This window comes from Diceros bicornis, chromosome 39 (assembly GCF_020826845.1).
Source record: "Diceros bicornis minor isolate mBicDic1 chromosome 39, mDicBic1.mat.cur, whole genome shotgun sequence".
NCBI classification, from domain to species: domain Eukaryota; kingdom Metazoa; phylum Chordata; class Mammalia; order Perissodactyla; family Rhinocerotidae; genus Diceros; species Diceros bicornis.
In genome coordinates this window covers 11,011,761-11,030,186 of record NC_080778.1, presented here as the reverse complement: position 1 = coordinate 11,030,186, position 18,426 = coordinate 11,011,761, and the positions used below count along the sequence as shown (strand labels likewise).

Below are 18,426 nucleotides of genomic sequence, written 5' to 3'. Positions count from 1 at the left end.
CTTGGAACTCGAGTGGAAGGTTCTAGCAAGAGAGGGCACGTCATTCACCCTGTGGAGCCTGGTTTTCATCAGCCTGTCCTCCCCATCACAGCTTCTAGCCTCAGGAGAAAGTGTTCTTGTTTCTCCTGTAACAAATAACAGAATCGTGTCATTTTAGACCCGATGTCTTCTAGATGACCTGGTTCAATCCGCTCATTCCACAGATAAGGAAACCAAGATCCAGAAAAGTTGAGCCTCCCCAAGGATTGCTCAGGCTCCAGTCCTGGCTTCTCTCTTTGACACGTGCCACCATCTTCTGAGGCAGGGCAGGGAGGCAGGCCCTCCCCCAGGAGAGAGACAGGCAGGAGCCACTGCCGTTATTGAGCACCTGCGCCGTGTGCCGGGAGCTGTACGTGTGTCGTGGAAGGAGGTCGGGTCCTCGCTCACCTGAGGAGCAGGCGCTGGGGCGTCCCCTGGGGTGAGCCGCCTGTGCTCGCAGCCGGGCTGAGCGGCTGAGCCTGGACGAGGAGAGTCGGAGCAGTGGAGCATGTTCCTGTTGCTTTATGGGGTGACCTTCAGGGCTCTGGGTCCCTTTTAAAAACATTTGGGTTTCCGGGGCCGGCCCGGTGGCACAGCAGTTAAGTACACGCGCTCCGCTGCGGCAGCCTGGGGTTCGCCGGTTCGGATCCTGGGCGCACACCGACGCATTGCTTGGCAAGCCACGCTGTGGCGGTGTCTCACATAAAGTGGAGGAAGATGGGCATGGATGTTAGCCCAGGGCCAGTCTTCCTCAGCAAAAAAAGAGGAGGATTGGCGGATGTTAGCTCAGGGCTGATCTTCCTCACAAAAAAAAAAAAAAAAGTTTGGCTTTCCTGCTGATGGTGGTGTTGGAAGGAGAAGCGGCACTGAGAGCCGGTTCTTATTCCAGTGCCTGTTGTGTTTCATTCCAGGGAATGAAGATTTTCTTCATGGTGGTGGCAGCTGTGTATATTTTGTACCTTTTGTTCCTGATAGTGCGGGCCTGCTCTGAGCTACGTCACACGCCTTATGTAGGTAAGCGCCACTTCACAGACCGCCCGGTGTGTGGTGGTCAGGAGTTGACGTCACACGGGGCGAGGGGGAGGATGGCTGGAGTCCACCAAGCAAGTGGCCTGACCCGGACGGGGAAGACGCAGGGACTTGTCCCGTTCCCACAGGCTGGGGACCAGCGCCTTCAGTCCCTGGGGAGCCACGACAGGTGTGAATGGATAACTCTGGGCCATTTGGACAGTGCCTCAGGCCAGTGCTGGAGGGAGGCCTGTGGGCTAGAAGCCAGCAGGGGCCCAGGGTGCCAGTGTGGCTGTTGGAGCTGTCTGGATCCTTCCAGAATCACACCTTGCAGAGGAGCCGGCCGGAGTGGTTTTCCTAGTCCTTGAGTCAGGGCAAGTCACCCGATCTTGTAGGATCCTTTCCTCCAGTCTGTCACAACCAAATAATAATGGCCATGGCCTTGCTGGGGACCCTCCTGAGCTCTGGGAGGTGGGACAGCATTTCCCCTGGGCTTCAGGCAGAAACAGGTTTAAAGTCCAGAGGGAAGAGTGTTTTCGTTGAGGGAGTTTTGCTTTATTTTTGTCTTTATTTTTAAGATCTCTGAGATGAGAGTGGAATTTACCTCCAAGGTGGTTTAATGGGAGTATTCATTTCTTTTTCAGATCTCAGGTTAAAATTTTTGACTGCGTTGACTTTTGTAGTGCTTGTCATTAGGTAAGAAGACTTTATTTCTTGAAAGAAACAAAACTGTGAATTTTTATTTACTATCGTGAATATCTTTTCTCCCCTTTTATGGAGTGAATTTGAGGATCCTTCTAGCCAGATACGTTATGAGGTCAGAGGGCCTCTTACGCAGGGTGGGGCACTAAGTGTGTACGTGGCCGAGAGAGCACACATCTTGTGTAAATGCCTGGGGGATGAGAATGAGTAAAGCACACTCGCCCGGTGCTGGTTGAGCTGCCTACTCACTCTGCCGCGTGCCACGTGGGTGTAGCAGACAGTCAGACACGTCAAAGAATTAGAATACCGTGCCATGTCCTGGGCACCCGGGATCCTTGTGGTGCTCCAAGGACAGGACTAAGCAGGAGTTGTTTTGTTTAAACTCAGTACAGCCGGTGTCATTGAACAGCACACGCTGGTGGCCCCGTGGGGAAGGTGCGAGGCGAGGAGGGCAGGAGATGCTGTGCAGCCCGGAAGGCCGTGCCTGAAGGCCTCTCCCTGGGCAGGCCGGGGCCGGGGCTGCGACAGCCACAGACTCGGAGGACAGCTGAGGTGTGCTGGACTGGTGATGGAGCTGAGTGCGCCCAGGAAGTTGTTTCTTTGAATGAATTCCAGATAATTGGTTGTTTATAGTTTGTTTGTCTCTTTCTCTTAAAATCAAAATCCAGAAGGAAAAAAACCTAGTTATGTGCATTTCTTTTTTGCTTGTTTGGATGGCAAATAAATGGCTGTCAGCCCCTTTCCTTGGTGGGAGCCATGCGGGGACTCCAGAGGCTGGCTTTCCAAGTCTGCTCGGGGTTGCAGCCTTGTCGAGTGGGAGGACTCCTGTAGGCAGCGTCCTGGCTCATTCCCCACCCCTCCAGGAGTCGTGTGCAGTGCTTACCAAAGTCTGTGAACTCAGCATGGACCTGGGAATGAGCTTGAGTTTTATTCATCTAAATTCACCTGAAAATAGCAGCGCATGTGTGTCTTGGCACACACGTTGTCTCTGTAACTTCTCCCACACTCCCTCTCACACACTCTCATACCCTCTCTCTCACATACACCCACACCCTGTCATACCTCACACCCCCCCACACCTTCACACACACCCACACATGCATATACCCCTTCACGTCCCCCCCATACACCCTACCTCTCACACCCCCCCCACACACACACACCCTCTCTCTCTCACATACACGCACACACATGCACATACCCCCTCACATCCCCTCACAAATCCTCATCCTCACGCTACCCCAATCCACAGGTTGGGAGCTACCGTCTACCTGCAGTGACCTCTATATAGTCTGTCTTAGAAGTTGTTGTGCTTTTGTGATCTTTCTTTATATAAGTTTCAAGGGGATTCGTTTCTTTATCCGACGGATGTTTACTGAGTGCCTACATAGGTAAGCAGGCAGACAGGTTCCTTGCCATCCTGGCATTTATATTTCAGTGGAGGGAGGCGATGACAGACAAGCAAATAAATAGCATAGTGCCATAATGAAAATAAAATAGATGTGACAATGGCAGGAGGGAAGTGGCCACTTTAGATGAGGTGGGTAGGGGACGTCTCTCTGAAGAGGTGACGTTTGGTCTGGGGCCTGAAGGAGAAGCCCTGAAAATATGTGGGGCTGGCCTCCTCGGCCGTGGGGACAGCAGGTGGCTTGGCGAGTAGGAGGAACGGTGGCATCACAGGAGAAGAGGCTGTGAGGGAGGGCGGCCTCTGGAGAGGTCAGGTCGGGCCCCTCAGGCCACCGTGAGGAGTCCAGGCTTTATTCTCAGTGATGGGAACCCTGTGTCTAAGCTGAGAGGTGAAGGGATCTGATTTACAATTTTATTAGTCAGTCAGTCGGGCTGCGCCTGGAGAATGGACCACAGAGAGGGGAGATGAAAGCCGGGGTGCCGTTCGGAGGCTGTGGGTGGTTCAGGGGAGCGCCGTGTTATCAGAACCCTCTGTTCTCATGTGTATCAGCAGGCAGGTGTCTGAACAGGGGGACTTGCTTCTTCACGTGTGAATCGCTGTGCCGAGGAGGGGAAATGTGATTGAGGAGACGCACACTTTGCTCAGGGGAGTTGGTAACCTGTTGTAGAGATGCTCCTGAAAACGTGAACGAAGGGAGTGAGAGGGGGAGGGGCATGTGCCGAGGGGGTGCTTCCCGGCCCCCGAGTCGAGACTGTGACATGGTCTATGCCAGGGTTAGCGGGTTCCACCCCAGCAGCTGGTCCTCCTGGATCTGAGACCAAAAACCCAGCAGCGGGGGTTGTGTGTGCATGCGTGTGTGAGTGTGTGTGTGTGTGTGTGTGTACAAGTTTCCATGCAGAGATAATAGTGAATAGACTGTAACTGTTAATGGGTGAATATAACAAGTTATATGAAGCTAGTGCTATTTCTTCCTATATTTTTTACATATTTCTCCTCTCTTTTTTTTCCAGCATTGTCATCCTTTATTTAAGATTCGGAGCACAAGTATTACAGGACAATTTTGTAGCTGAACTGTCAACTCACTACCAGAATTATATCCTTTCAATCAGAAGGTGTCAGCCTTCAGGCGTGCACTCTTCATGGAGTGGGTGGCATTTTAGGTCTTGAACATCAAGAAGAGGCAGTCACCTGCTCATGGCCTGTACTGCGGAGCCCCTGGGGGACCCCACGCATGTTTATAGAGCTGTGCGGCCCCAGGAAGCATTGTTCCTCCATAGGCAGCGGCTCAGCATCACAGGGGGCAGCAGTCCCCCGAGGTCAGTTACAGGGGGATTCAGGCCCAGGGACCCCAGCGTCGGGAGCTGCTCTCCACCCCCCATTCTCCTCTTTGGGGAGCAGGGACTGTAAAGGAGTCCAGTCTTGCTTCTGGACCTCATGTGGGTCCGGCGTTGGCCGTGTCCCCCTGCAGAGCACTGAGGAGAGGCCGAGGCCTGATCTGAGGGTCCTCTCTCCCCAGTGGCGGCTCTTACCATCACTGAGATGTATCCAGCTGCAGTGTCCACAGGGCTGTGGTAATGAGGGCGGTTGAAGCCTGTGTCTGCGGAAGGGCTCGTAAAGCAGCAGCACCTCCTTCCATTCCTGTGTGTGCCTGAGGCGGTGGGGCAGGCTGGACACGGCCGGCTTCTCTTTCAGATGCGTGATAGGATAGGGGTGTGCTTCCCACGCCCCTCTCGGCGATGGCATCCATCAGGGGACACTTTGAGGTTAATCCTTTACATCTTCGCCTCTTTCCTGGGCGCCCTTACATCCTTTGTATTAATGCATGATTTTTCAAATCTTTGTGACTCAATTTCACATTAAGATTCATCAGATTCTCAAAGGGGTCTGTAATCGAGAAAAGTTAAGAACAGCTGGTTTGAGGTTGTTTCCAATCCTTCATTCCATTCTTGATTCTCCTCTATGTGCATGGCCTTCCTGCCCTTTGCATATAACTTGATCCCATCAGGTCCTGCCCCCTCCAGAGGTTTCCATGCATAGGAGGGAGCACAGTTCACCTGATATTCACAGGTGACCCTGAATGGCTGTGGGCTTGTCCTGTGCCTCCTAACGCCTGAGTTAGGGAACCCCGAGCTACTAGTTGGTGGTGAGCAGTACAAAGAACTAGTGGTGGTTAGAAGGAGCGGCCAGACTGGAGGCGAAGACATTGACTGACAAGTCCCAATATGTAGCGTCCGGGACAGGTTATTGCCCTTGACCAGGACCACCAGCTGAATTCTTATCTTTCTATGGCTTGTTGAACTTCTACCTCTACACTCTGGCCTTTGTGTATTCTCCATCGAAGAACGCCCTGTATGGTAAGCCACCCTGGGGCCTGGGTTGCTGGCCACACAGCTCCACCAGAAGTCCAGGACCTGTCCGCCAGGGTTCCCGTTGGTGCTGGGCGCCATCATTCCCAGTGCCGTCTCTTTAGCAGAGAGACGGGGTAGGTTTAAATGGTGAGCTCGGAGTGTGAGTCAGAACACAGCATGTGTTGTGTGTCATCGCAGCACAAGATGGAACAGTTTATTTTGTTAGTGGTCCTAGCACAAGCATCATGCCTGTCAGCCATATGAAACAAGTCTGTTGAGTACTAGTGCCATGGCCACTCAAAAGAAAGCCAAAATGTACAATCCTGCCCCACCCCCGCCCCCAAACAAAACAAAACAGCCCTTGGCACAGAGAATGCAAAGGATGAGGACCTCCTGGAATCTCGGCAGGGGGTGTAGCCTTTCAGGACCACTACCTGACTTTTATATCGTGTGAGTTCTCGAGCACCTTCATGAACAGTGTCTCATCTGAGCTTCACAGCAACTTTAGGATAAAGTCACTCCCAGCTACGAAGAAACTGAGATGAAGTGGCTTGCTGCAGGCCCAAGGATGGAGGGGGTGGGCAGGCAGAGCCAGGTCTCCAGGGTTGTTTTCTGTCTCTGCTCCCTGTGTGGACTCAGGAGAAAGTACTCGGCAGGCAGCTCCCATGCGTGGGCTCCTGCCACATGCCTGCTCTTTCCTCCACATGCTCCCTCTCCATTTTCACAGCAGCCTGCCAAGTGGAGATGCCGCCCCCAGCTTGTAGATGAGAAAACACTCAGGAGACAAAATACTTGTTCAGGTCACACAGATAACAAATGGTGGAAGTGGTGATTAGAGTCCAGCTCTTTCTGACTCCTGTCCTTTCTCTAGGGCAGCATCCTGCCTCCCCAGGCTAATAACATAAAAAAATGCTTTTGTTGGTTTTCAGAGTCCCAGCTGAAAGACAATCCTGCGTTCTCCATGCTGAATGACTCTGACGATGACGTGATCTATGGGTAAGTCACTGTCCCTTCTGAAGGCTGTCCCGTGGTGAGCATTCAGGCTGGTTTTGCATGTTTACTGAACAGGCTGTTAGTCATTCTAAAATCATTTTCAAGGTATTATAGTATGTCTCTTACCTGGGAGTGTCACATGATTCCCTGCTTTTCTGTTTTCCCATTATTCAGGCTCAGTTGAGTGGTGTTCCTTTTTGCTGAACACCCACAGTGAGTGGTGACCACAGGAAGAACAGTTCTTTTGGGATGATGGACCCTACTGATTGGTGGGGGGTGAAGCAGTGGGCAGTATCAGTGGTGATAGAAATTGAGAGTGAAGCTATGAAATGTGTTCATGTTAGGATGGCGTGTGGAAGAGAAGAATAAATCAAGAGCCGTCAAAAGCTGAATGGTATCAAAGGTCTCTTTTATAACAGGAGTGACTATGAAGAAATGCCCCTGCAGAACGGCCAGGCCATTCGGGCCCAGTACAAGGAGGGGTCCGAGAGCGACTGAGCTCCTGGCGGGTCGGCGAGATGTCGTCAGGGAGCCTGAGGTTCCCCTGCAGCGGCCACTCCCTGGCCTTCCCTCGACCTGCCTGTGATCAGACTTGTCTTATAAGCAGAGATTTCCTGGTCCTTATTTGTTTACATATTTTTGAAAGGAAAACCAGAAGTGAGGACAAAGTTAAACATTGGGCCAAATTTGTTGTTAGAGTGGCTGTATTTATTTGAGAAGAGATGCTGATAAAAAGTTTACACAGCCAAATCCTTTTTCAAAGATTTCAGATGAGAGCGAGCTTGTTTTCAGTGGGAGGAGGAATTGATTCCTGTTTTTAGTGAAGAGAATTAGGTACTTTAAAGAAAAGTCATTTCCTAATTCCAAGTTTACGGAAAGCCCTTAGGAATGGGCCCGCAGCGTGGTAGTATTCCTCCTCTTTCTTCCTTTCTTCCCTGCTCCATGGGACCGTTTTTTGACCTTTTAAACTCAAAGGGAAGCCTATTTCTGTGGCTGCCTCACAAGGGCGGTTCTTCCCCATTGAGTGGCCCGAGCTCCGGACAACCAAGCATCTTAAGTGACTGTGTGTGAAATACTTAAGTGATGGCTCTAGGGAAATGGTGGGTGGGCAGGTTATAGCCCTTCTCTGACACCACAGCAGAACTAGTGTTGTGGGATCCTGAGGAGGTTTGGTAAGGTTCATAAGGAAAGGGTAAGGTAATCAACAAGTTGCCTGCTCCAGTGGGAAGGCCTTGCTGCCATACAGTTTTCCAAGGGCCTGTGTGCATGCGTGTGTACATCCACGAATATGATTGGATGTCCCTGTGGTTGGGGTGGGGAAGACGGTATCCATTACAATTCCAATAAATAGTAGTTTCTGCGACTCTGTTAAAGATGACACCCTGTAGACCTTTATTATTTTTTTAAATAAAAGCTACACAAATGATTGATATAACATTATAGATTCTTTATTGCCAAAAAGTTTTTCAGTTTCACATTTGGAAACTAGATGAAGAGAAAGTAAAACATTTTAGATGGCCTAGGGGAGAACCTCTTTGGGTAGAAGGTAACGTGTTGGGAATCATCCCTGCCCTCCGTGTCGCACACAGTGGTCAGGTAAGCAGACGAATTGCTCTGTGGAAAAGGGAAGTTGTCTGGAGCTGCTGAATCTGTGGCATCCTGGAAGGCCCTGGAGAGTTTCCGGTTCCATTTTGTCGAAGACGAAGTATAGAAGTCTGGTAGAGATGGTTCCTTTGCTTTTCCTTTGACTGCACAATATCATCTTTGTTGAACTGGCACTGTATGGTTGACATTTCTGTTCTGATTGATGCCATCTTGGCAGATGCAGAGGTATAGGACATGATTGTTCCACTCTGCAAATTGTACCTACATTTTCTTCATCTATGCATTAACTCTCAAATTACCATTCATGGCTAAAAATTATATTCCACTTTGGGTAGTGCTGGGACCTTCTAGAGGTTCATGAGACACTACTCATTATGACTTCGTATCTTTTTGATTTAAACTTTAATGATAACGTACCTTTAATATGAATTCCATTTATATTTGTTTTTAAAACCTTGTAAATATGAATGTTTGAATTAAAACTGTATTGTTGTAAGGGTAATTCAAGTTTACATGGTTTTTACATTTGCAATGGTGTGATTACTTTTTTTGATTCTGTGTACTCAGAGGTATTGAAAAAAATTTTCTTACCGAATTTTCAACTTCTATTAAGCCTAACTATAAATAATTTTATGTAAACTGATGAAAATGTACTTGTGTTGATTAATGTACTCTAGTATGTGATATAGTTTACAAGTTTTAATCATTATAATTTCCATGATTTGGAATGCTATTATTTATCAGTAAATGTAAAATATTTGAAGCATTTAGCTGTACACATTAGAACTTTTTAATACTTGTCTTTGTCCTATAATGTAATTATAAACTGATGACTGATATCTTCATACATTGATTCTTCATGGCATCAAGTCAATGAAATGAAAAATATGGGAGTATTTATTTGCTTCTTGTGACTAAGTTGGAGATTAGAAAAAAATTACAAAAGTACACACTTTAGGGGAAAACGGTTTTTTATTAAATCATGCATTTTCAGTTTTTCTTCTCTGGTATATCAACTTATTACATACTCAATGTAAAATTTTGCTTAAAGTATATAGCATTTAGCATGTATTATACGTGCCATAGGTATTAGTTAAGACACTAAAGTCTGCGGAAACTTTAGACAGTAGCAGGAAAATTGTTTTTTTTTCTTTGAGGGTATTCAAGTTTTGCAAACAAATTATAAACTCAAAGGGCTGACTTTAGTTCTTCCATGGTAATGGCTTGAATAACATCATCTTGGGATAATTTTTATACTGGTCCAGTCTAGGGGAACCTGGAAGATGACCATAGGGATTTCCCAGTTTCCCTAGGGAGAGCTTCATTATCCATGTGGATAACAGGGCCGCTTGATTTATTATTAAATCATTACAGCAGTGAAGTGATGTAGTTTTTTCTCTCTTCAGCCCCATTTGACAGGCTGGAGAAGGGGAGATATAAACTATATTCAAGGTTTGTAAGGTTGTTTAATTACTGTACATAATTACAGATTGCAATGAAAGCTTAGGCATATTATTCAGACCCAACCCACTAAATGGGCAGGTTACAAGACAAATGTTACTGGCCTCAAGTATTTCATGAACTGTTTACTGAAGGTACAGTTATGTTAAATAGGTCATAATGTGGTAACTTATTTCTTGAATGCTTTTCACAGAGAAAAACACAGAAGCTTGGAGAAGGGATGCTTCAAAGGGACATCTAGTGAATACTAGACTTTAAAACACTAAAGTATATTTATGTATTTTGAGGGTTTTAGAAACCAGTTGCCTTAGAGGTTAGACTTTTGAAAAAGAAGATGCAAGTCTTTTCCCCAGGCCAAAGGGAAGTGGCTTTAGTCTGTGACATCTTGTTATCCTGTTTGTCTTGATTTGACTTGTTTTAGATATACTGGTAACTATAATACCATGTTATGAAACAGAAGGATTTTCTGCTACTGAAAACTGCCTTTTTACAAAACGTCTGTAAATATTTGTAAAATGAAACACCTCTAAACTTTAAGCTCAGAAGGAAAGCTGTAGCTATGTATTAGATCTTGGAGCTGTGTCAGTGAGCACAGTAGCGCAGATCACAGAATGATCGTCATAATCACAAGTGAATAAATGTTTACTTATGGCAAACTTACACTTTGGGAATGGCTTCATTCGAAAACTGCCTTTCTGGTACATGTTAATAAATATTTCATATTCGATCCTTATACATGTATCTGACTTGTTTGCTCTCTGCACATGGAATTAATTTGGCTGTTCAGACAGGAATGCTTTCATAAAGGGCTTTAGGGACAAGAGCAGAGCTCTTTTCATTCCAGCAAGTGGACCCTCAGGTGTCTCTTTATCACGATGTTAACGTGCCCTGTGGATGAGCACCAAAGATGGGGTCACAACACCAGGGTTTGGGGCCCACATCCTCACTTACGTGGATCTTGGATGTGACTTTTAATCAGTCAGCCAAGCTCCAAACACATTTTCTGATTTATAAATAAATAATTGTGAACACAAAATGAATGACTGTGAAAGCATCTTGTAAGCCCTAAAGTACTAAAACATTTTTTTGTGATTGCTCCTGAAAAATAGAGAACATGGGAGTAGTTGTAGTGTTGCAGATTTGGGCCAAGTGTGAGAGTCAGAGCTTTCCAGCTAAAGAAATAGAAATCAGCTTGCCCATGTCCCACCCTCTAAGCTCTAGAAGAGAAGAACCTAAGAATGAAGGATGGGATGCCCTTTCTGATTATAAATCTAATCAGAAAACAGCAAAGCTGTCAGGATCCTGGGCCCATGAATGAAATTAGCAAATCATTGTACTGAAGAGGACCAAAACCTTTTCTTTTTTACAGTTTTATAGATTCCAAAGCCACTAACTAAATATGAAGAATTCATTTGTGATACTATTTAGACTTTGAAGAAAAACACAAACTTTAAATTGGAATAATTTATTATTCTAACAAAAGTACAAAGTATGGAAAATTAGTGTATTTGAATCATTTCAGAGAGTAGAGAAAGTTTCACACCAACAGATTTCAGTGTGGAGCACCTTTGGAAAGAAAGATTCAGAGTTAAGACAGGCAGCGTGCAGGCTCTGCCTGCCTGTGGTGACGAGTCCTCTGAGTCAGGGTGTGCAGTTCACAGAACAGTGCAGTTCACAGAACAGTGCACTCACTGGGTTTTTCTCTACATTTTGAGATGCCACAAGAAACACACTTAAAGAGAAGGAGAAAGGTGTTCACTGAATTCATGGCCGGTGGTCAGAAGATGGAAGAGAGAAGCAGAGACAAAAGGAGTGAGATCACACTGGATGCGGGGGTTAGATAGAGAGCCCGAAGGTGCTGACGATGCAGTACATGGTCTTGTTCTCCCATCGCACGGTGCAGCTGCCTGTGGAAGGGGCAGACAGGCATTGGAAATCAGGAAAACGAGATTCCCGTTTTTCATATGAAGGTCAAAACACTCAAGTACCTGCCTCTACGGCACACGAATGAAGAAGGTTGGCAAGTCTCTCTTCTATAAAGTGTATTAAAAGGTGACTCGAATAAACATGCATTCAAAGACACGCAACATCCAAGCGCATAGTTCATAAACACTGCTCTCAATAGTCTAGGTCTCAGCATGGCCTTCAGGGAAATGCCCATGACAAGGCTTCACAAAACAACAGAAACCTACCGTCAGTAGAGCTGTCCCAGAAGCAAGAACTTGCTGTGTGCAACCCCGCTCCATTCTTCTGCATAATTACACAGGTCACTTCAATGAAAACAAACTTTTATTAGAGAAATCTACTTGGCAACACAAATTTCTTTTTGCGTGCTTGTAGTATATGTATGAAGATCACGTGGTTGATGTTCATGATGATAATGACAGGGGTAGACTGCCTGGTCCTCCAACACTGACAAATCCACACTTCCCTTCCCTTCACCACACACTTGTTCGGAAAGCAGCTGATCTGAAAGGGTGTGAAATCTGTGACATGCCCTGCAGCTGTGCCAGCAGCCAAACAGGCCACGGGGGTGGTCACGTACACAAGTGACCCACCCCTCCCGGAACTTTCTTTGAGGTTAGGCACACTGCCACACTTGCTCTCTCCTGACACTGGACATGTCTCTGATGACTATTTAAAGAACCACCACCACTATACACGAGAAACAAAAATCCATTACCGATGTATTTAAACGGTTTTCCCAGCTTGGTGAGTTGGCTTAAAGTCTGTTCGACCACGTTTGTGGTCCACTGGTTCACCTTGCTGTGCTGATAGGCGTTGCCACCAATTGCACTCTCAATGGCCTAGAAGCAGAGCAGAGTGGTCGCTGTTAGCAGAACACACCCAGCACCTTGCAGTCAGTACTGACAGGCATCACCCAACAACTGCTGACATGTAATTGACATAAAACGTAAGCTTCTCTGTCACCAGGACAACAACTGCAAATACACCTTTTGTTTAACAGTGTTATATTTCATTCAAGTAAGTTTTATACTCGTTTTTAAAAATCCATAATTACATAGGCTCTGTCAAATTTCCTAAACATTTTGACTGGATTCCATGCCCACTGTTGCTATTAGTACTGGAGATAAGCAACACATTTTTTTCCTATTGAGACTAGAAGATACTTCACTTGGCCTGTTCCTTTCTTAAAAGTATAGTAGATGTAGGAATCTTTATTGGTTTTGTACAATTGACAATGTACAAAACTGCAAATCATCATGTATTCAAAAATACTCCCTTTATCCAGCATTTCTTGGGACTGTTACCATGTAAGTGCATTTTTCAGATAAGTAAACAACACTGTGTATTCCAAAACTTATTTTTAAGTTGGTGATGGACTTTTTTCTCTATTATGAAATTCCTGGTCGTCTTTTTCTGTGCTGTATGCTGCGGAGGGTTCCCACCGTACACCTCAAGTGTTATTCAAGAATACAATGCTCCTTGCCCCTACTCTTGTTCAAGTTTATAGTTAGGACAGTCCCATTTTACGGTTTTCTGGGTTTTTTATGCTGATGCCAGTGTGCCTGCTTCTAACCAGCGTTCTTCTTTACCTCTTTCTAACTTGCTGTGCTGGGAACCAGAAAACTGAGTTTTTATGACAGTTCTGACCTAACATAAAAACATTCAGTGAGGGCCAAGTCCTGTCCTCAGACACGTAGAGAAAAATAGTCCTGGGATCTGAGCTGGGCACCTTGGTGGTAGACTGGGGTCTACTGCCTGAGGCTTAAGCCCAGTGACCTTGACTCTGAGCAACAAAAAGCTACCTAGAGTCACACCCTGTTATAGGCAGAAGTCTACGCACGTTGCTCTTTATCCCAGGACTCTGAATAGTCACGTTAAACACGTGCCACTTGGCATCCTGTGTCCCCCTCCCCCCCCATTATCACAGCTCCTTCTCATCCTCTGCCATGTCCTGCTCCCCTCCCCAGCTCAGAGCATAAAATGGGGCTGGGCCACAGGAGCTCATAGTATAAGGGACCAGGTTATTACTAGATCTGGGCATCATCAAAGAAGGGGGAGCTCCGCTCGACAGCCTCTAACTGGCAGCTCTCTGCACACACTCTGAAATGCACTCTCTCAGGAAGGGAGGAAAACCCTCCTCCAGTTTTGGACCCGCCTAACTTTGCCAGTACCCAGTACTTAAAATAGCTCAGTACAGAATTCACTTTCTGCCAGGGACAAAAAGCTGTTGAGGCTGTGAGACATGTGAAAGGAACACCTCACCACCTGCGATACTACTTCCTGCGTCCACGGGGACTGGAAATTCAATTGTACTTGCTGCCTGGTAACACAGTCACAGACAACGCAGAGAACAAGCAAGGCCGGAGGGCACTTCCTAACAAACAACCCCACTTCTCCCAGTTCCGGTGTAATTCCCCACCTTCCTGCTCCCCACTGGCTTCCGCAGGAAACCTCGTATTCAGAAAACAGTGAAAAGCAACCTGTTACAGATCCTGCCTGATGCTGAATAATGTATATGGTAGAACAAAATCATCATGCTTTTTGATGTTAACAAAAATAGGTCGTGGTTCTTTATCACTCTGGCATTAGTCAATAATTTGCGTTAATAATAATTTGCATTAATAATACTTTTTGCATTAGAGTCAATTCTAAATCACATACATAACCTCAAATGGTACCATTAAACTTACATCATCTAACGACTTTCTCTTAGCCAGTGGCTTCACTATCCATGCTCAATTTCCGTGGGAAGGGAAGCTGACTAGGACACCTTTCTGGCCTCATTTCCACCCCAGGCTCCCTCAGCTCTCTGCACTAGTCCAGCCACACCACCCCCTTTCAGTCCCTCAAACCCACCTGCACACGCCCACCACAGGGCCTGCGCACGTTGTCCACGGCCTGGAACGTGTGCCCCCCTTTTCGCTGAGTTAACCCTACTCCTACTCATTCTCCAGACTCCAGCTCTGAACAGTCCTCACACTGACGAGGTAGGTCGAATCTCTCACAGCACACACTCTGGCAGTTACCACACAGGGAACAAGTTCACACTGTCCAGGGTGACGATTTGATAAATGTCTGCTGGCCCCTCCCCCATACTGTAAACTCCTTGAGGGTCAGTTCCCTGCATGCCCCGCCAATGTGTATTTTCTGAAAGAATGAAGGACAGATATCCTTTGTCTCCCATTCTCATCATCTAAGGGAGGTACCATGTTCAATAACGATAAAGTCGGTAGTTTAGGAATGCAAGAAAAATGAAGAAAGAAGCCCCAACTGGATCACCAGGTCTTGAGTAACTAGAAGTTGCTCAATTTTTTAATATTCATTCTTTATTAAACACTGGAAATATTTATTTGTATACTATGAGTCTTTTATGCTAAAAGGTTATAGAATCAAGCCTTAGTAACACTCAATAATAAGGCTAGTATATAAAATTTCCTGTCTGATTTAAAATCTATAATTTACATAATATGGGAGTAATCCTTATCTAGATATTCATTGAAGTAAAAACTGTTATTTGAAATGCCAAAACACACAGGCTCAGTTGAAACAATTCCAAGACAGTATTTAAAACACATTATTTTGACTCATATAAGCCATTAATCAAACATTTTAAAAGTAAGCATTTCTCCTCTTACCTCTTTTACAATGTTGCTCACTTCATCAACAACAAAAGCAGTCTGTAGGAAGAAAATCAGTTAAGTTTGATGGATTTAAAAGCTCCGTCTGCATGCACTGATTAAGGCAAATTTGGGTAATGAACGTAATTTAGAAATGAAGACCTTAGAAATAATCTAACTAGACTGCATTTTACTGAGGAAACATTACAGAGAGACTCAGAAACATTCAGTGGCGCTCTGAGGATCACAGACCTAGTGAGTGGCAATCAGGAGACTCGGATATCTGTATATACTTGAAAGGTTTTTTGGTGTGTTTTTGTTGTTTTAATCATGCCATGATCCAAAAGACTGACTTCACTTTAAACCAGAATTCAATCTTTCAACTGGCCACTAGGATTATTAACAAATGTAGAAGTTTAATGAGTTACTTGACTTTTGTATAAATTAACTGACACTTTCCCTGATGGAAACTGATTAGGAAGGCTGAAACTTAAAATGTTTTGGGAGTGTTTTTTACCACCATTGGTGGTAAAATTTACAATGACTACACTATTTTCTGATAATTATTTTTCTTTCTCAATGAGACCATGACTCTCTTCTTTCTAGTAGGGCTTGCCTTAGGTCTTTACTAAATTGTCCCTGCCAGTCCTCCAACAGCCTCTGAACCAAGCGTTTTCTGCATGTCCCCTAACTTCATGTAGATACCTGGGCCTTTATAACTCTCAACTCCTTGTTCATCTTTTCTGTAGAAGTTGAAACTGCTCTCTGGATTCTGTACAACTTCTCTACTTTCCACTAAAAGTCCATTCAAATGCCCCTCACTCTATTCATATTTTAACCCTACATCACGACTACACAACCAGCCGCTAGCACAGCCGTTCTCCACCAGTGTGTCAGGATGAGCTGGGAGGTGGGCTGCTAGCAGTAATCTAGTGCCAGGAGTTTATAAATGTTTTTTTTTCTTTTGACATCTGGTACATTTGAATGGGTACAAGGTTCCGTCTGAGTCCTGGGAACAGTCCTTAGCTCTGGACATCCCCACCACTACCCCAGGCCCTCAGTCAGTGTGCATCCTGGGAGAATAAAGGCAGAGAGCCCTGCTGGGCTGTTGACTACTGCGGCCCTGTTCTGGCAATGCCCCTTTCTTTCCAGGAGGATCAAGAGCTGACTGCCTGAAGCCCTCTCACTTGTACTCAGAAGAAGTCATACTTGGAGACAAAGCCAACTCACTCTGTTCATGAACGTTTGCAGTATCTTATAGAGATTAAATCATTTCTGGAAGTTCAAAGGATCCTTCCAAGGGACTCCAGGAATCCTAAACCATACAGGAAAGTGCCTGTATAACTTTCCATGGGGTTAAAATCTACTTGAAGTTAGAGGACATGCAGAAAAGGCTTGGTTCAGATGCTGTTGGAGGACTGGCAGGGACGATTTAGTAAAGACCTAAGGCACGCTGACTAGAAAGAAGACAGTCATGGTCTCATCCACCCAGGGCTTTATCTCAAGTAAAACACAGGTCACTTCACCCCCTTCCCTTACAGATATGCAACGGAGATCTGGAATAATGAAGTCACTTAGCCACCTCATTGGTGAGAGCCACAATTAGAATGCAGAGTATCAGAATGCTAGTGTTAAGGCTTGCTCTTACACTGTCAGTTCCTTTTTTAAAATTGTACTCAATATTCCTATAATACAAGCCATTTTCCATATTATACTAGTTAATAGTTTACAGGGAAAAGCTCCTGTATACTTTCAGTAGCTAAAAAGAAAACAGTTGACAGTAGCTGCTCCTGAACCATGTCTTTTCATAATTATTCACTTGGTTGCTACCAGCATTCAAATACTGATGACATAGCCATAGAAAGTTTGTGCTGGTTAGGAAATTAGATCAAAACTGAAACTCTAAAATCAGTCCTTAAGCTTTAGATATTTTTCCCCTCAAATAATTCCTGCTTAAACTAAATTTTAAAAATAGTAAAATATCAAATCTTACCAAATTTATCTAGTTTTTATTTTTGACGGGCTGCATAATACACAAGACTCAGTTTATCTGAATTGCAACAAGAATAATTATTTAGCAAGAAGAAAGTGGACAACTATTCTTCTACAGTAGCAGCATCCATCAACTACAGTCCCTGAATGCTTGTTAGCTTCAAGGAAAGCCATTTTAACAGCACACCGTTACAATGAATGTCTCCTGCTCGGCAAATCGCTGTATGCTTTACCCTGCTTCTTCGTGGAAGCAATGAGAGATTATTTTTTCCCACGAATAGGAGCTGTCTTACTGACATCTCAAACTCAAACTGAAATGAAATGTGATGGTGGCCACGGTGCATCGGCCCTGGAGAACACGGTGCGGCACGGAAGACAAAGGCGGTGTCTCCTGGTGTGCACTTCTGCATTTTGCAGACAGCCCGAGCATCAAATCCGGGAAGGAAGGGACCTGAGAGATGTGACCGTACATGCGTGTTTCGCGTGCATGTCGCTCGGGGTCCTGCGTTAAAATATCAGGCAGCAGACGCCCAAGCGGCCTTCGGGTTCCCCACCCCTGGACGCCGAGCACCTTCTCCGGGGTGGGGGCTGCATCACGGAAGAAACGGAAGAAACGGGGCGGGTGATGTCCCTCCCGGCGCCCCCGCCGGCGTGCAGGGGGCAAGGGACGGGCGCCTGGCGCGCCGGGGGTGCTCCCGGCCCGGCCGCAGGACGACGTCCGGGGCGGCGGAGCCCCTCCCGGAGGAACGGCGGACTTCACGCCCCGCCCCGCGCCCCGCCCCGGGCAGGGAGACGGCGCCCGGGCAGGCCCGGGGTCACCACGAAGCGCTCGGCAGGGCGCCGGTGCCGTCAGCCGGCGCCGGGAACGGCCGCCGCCCTCGTCCAGACGCGGCCCGGGCGCTCACACACCCCCTTGGCTGCCGCCGCCCACCTGCACCCGGGGCCCCCGGCCTCCACCCTTCCTGCCGCCGCCCGGGCGGTTACCTCCTCAGCAGCCTGGTAGTCTTCCATCTTTCCTCCTGCGCGTCGCCGCCGCCTCCCTGAGTAGAGCGCACTGCGCAGGCGCGCTCAGGCCCCGCCCCTCGGCTCGCCCCGCCCCCGATCTGCCACGCCCACTGTAGGCCCCGCCCTTCCGCTGGTGTCCCGGTGGCCGAGGCTGGCCCGGCGGGGACTCGGAATGAGCCTCTCCTCCCGTCTTCCTGGAGGTGGTAGTTTCCCTGGGAAGCTGCTTGGGTAGTCTGGTAGCTCACTGAATCGCCGCAACTAAAACGAAACAACTGTACAAAAACCAGTCCACGAGAGGAAG

General features: G+C 46.6%; 2 protein-coding genes across 7 annotated transcripts in view; one reads left to right on the top strand and one right to left on the bottom strand.

Moving 5' to 3' along the window:
* TMEM181 (transmembrane protein 181) overlaps positions 1–9,078 on the top strand; it is a 78,678-nt gene extending 69,600 nt beyond the window's left edge. For all 5 annotated transcript variants that reach the window (XM_058534066.1, XM_058534070.1, XM_058534067.1 and 2 more), the window contains 6 exons: positions 930–1,032; positions 1,671–1,722; positions 4,147–4,229; positions 5,401–5,490; positions 6,414–6,480; positions 6,897–9,078. In XM_058534066.1, the coding sequence (XP_058390049.1) occupies positions 930–1,032; positions 1,671–1,722; positions 4,147–4,229; positions 5,401–5,490; positions 6,414–6,480; positions 6,897–6,975 (474 nt within the window). In that variant the 3' untranslated portion in view covers positions 6,976–9,078. The remainder of the gene's footprint in view (positions 1–929; positions 1,033–1,670; positions 1,723–4,146; positions 4,230–5,400; positions 5,491–6,413; positions 6,481–6,896) is intronic.
* Positions 9,079–11,213: 2,135 nt separating this feature from the next.
* Positions 11,214–18,167, bottom strand: DYNLT1 (dynein light chain Tctex-type 1). 2 transcript variants are annotated; one of them, XM_058534072.1, is made up of 5 exons: positions 18,105–18,167; positions 15,147–15,188; positions 12,227–12,350; positions 11,736–11,813; positions 11,214–11,450 (listed from the first exon to the last, which is right to left on the bottom strand). In XM_058534072.1, the coding sequence occupies exons 1-5, from the start codon at positions 18,129–18,131 to the stop codon at positions 11,380–11,382; spliced, it is 342 nt and encodes a 113-aa protein (XP_058390055.1). In that variant the 5' UTR covers positions 18,132–18,167; the 3' UTR covers positions 11,214–11,379. The 2 variants fall into 2 exon arrangements, with proteins under 2 accessions (XP_058390055.1, XP_058390056.1); XM_058534073.1 differs by lacking the exon at positions 11,214–11,450 and having other exon boundaries at positions 11,738–11,793.
* Between the last annotated feature and the right edge of the window lie 259 nt (positions 18,168–18,426).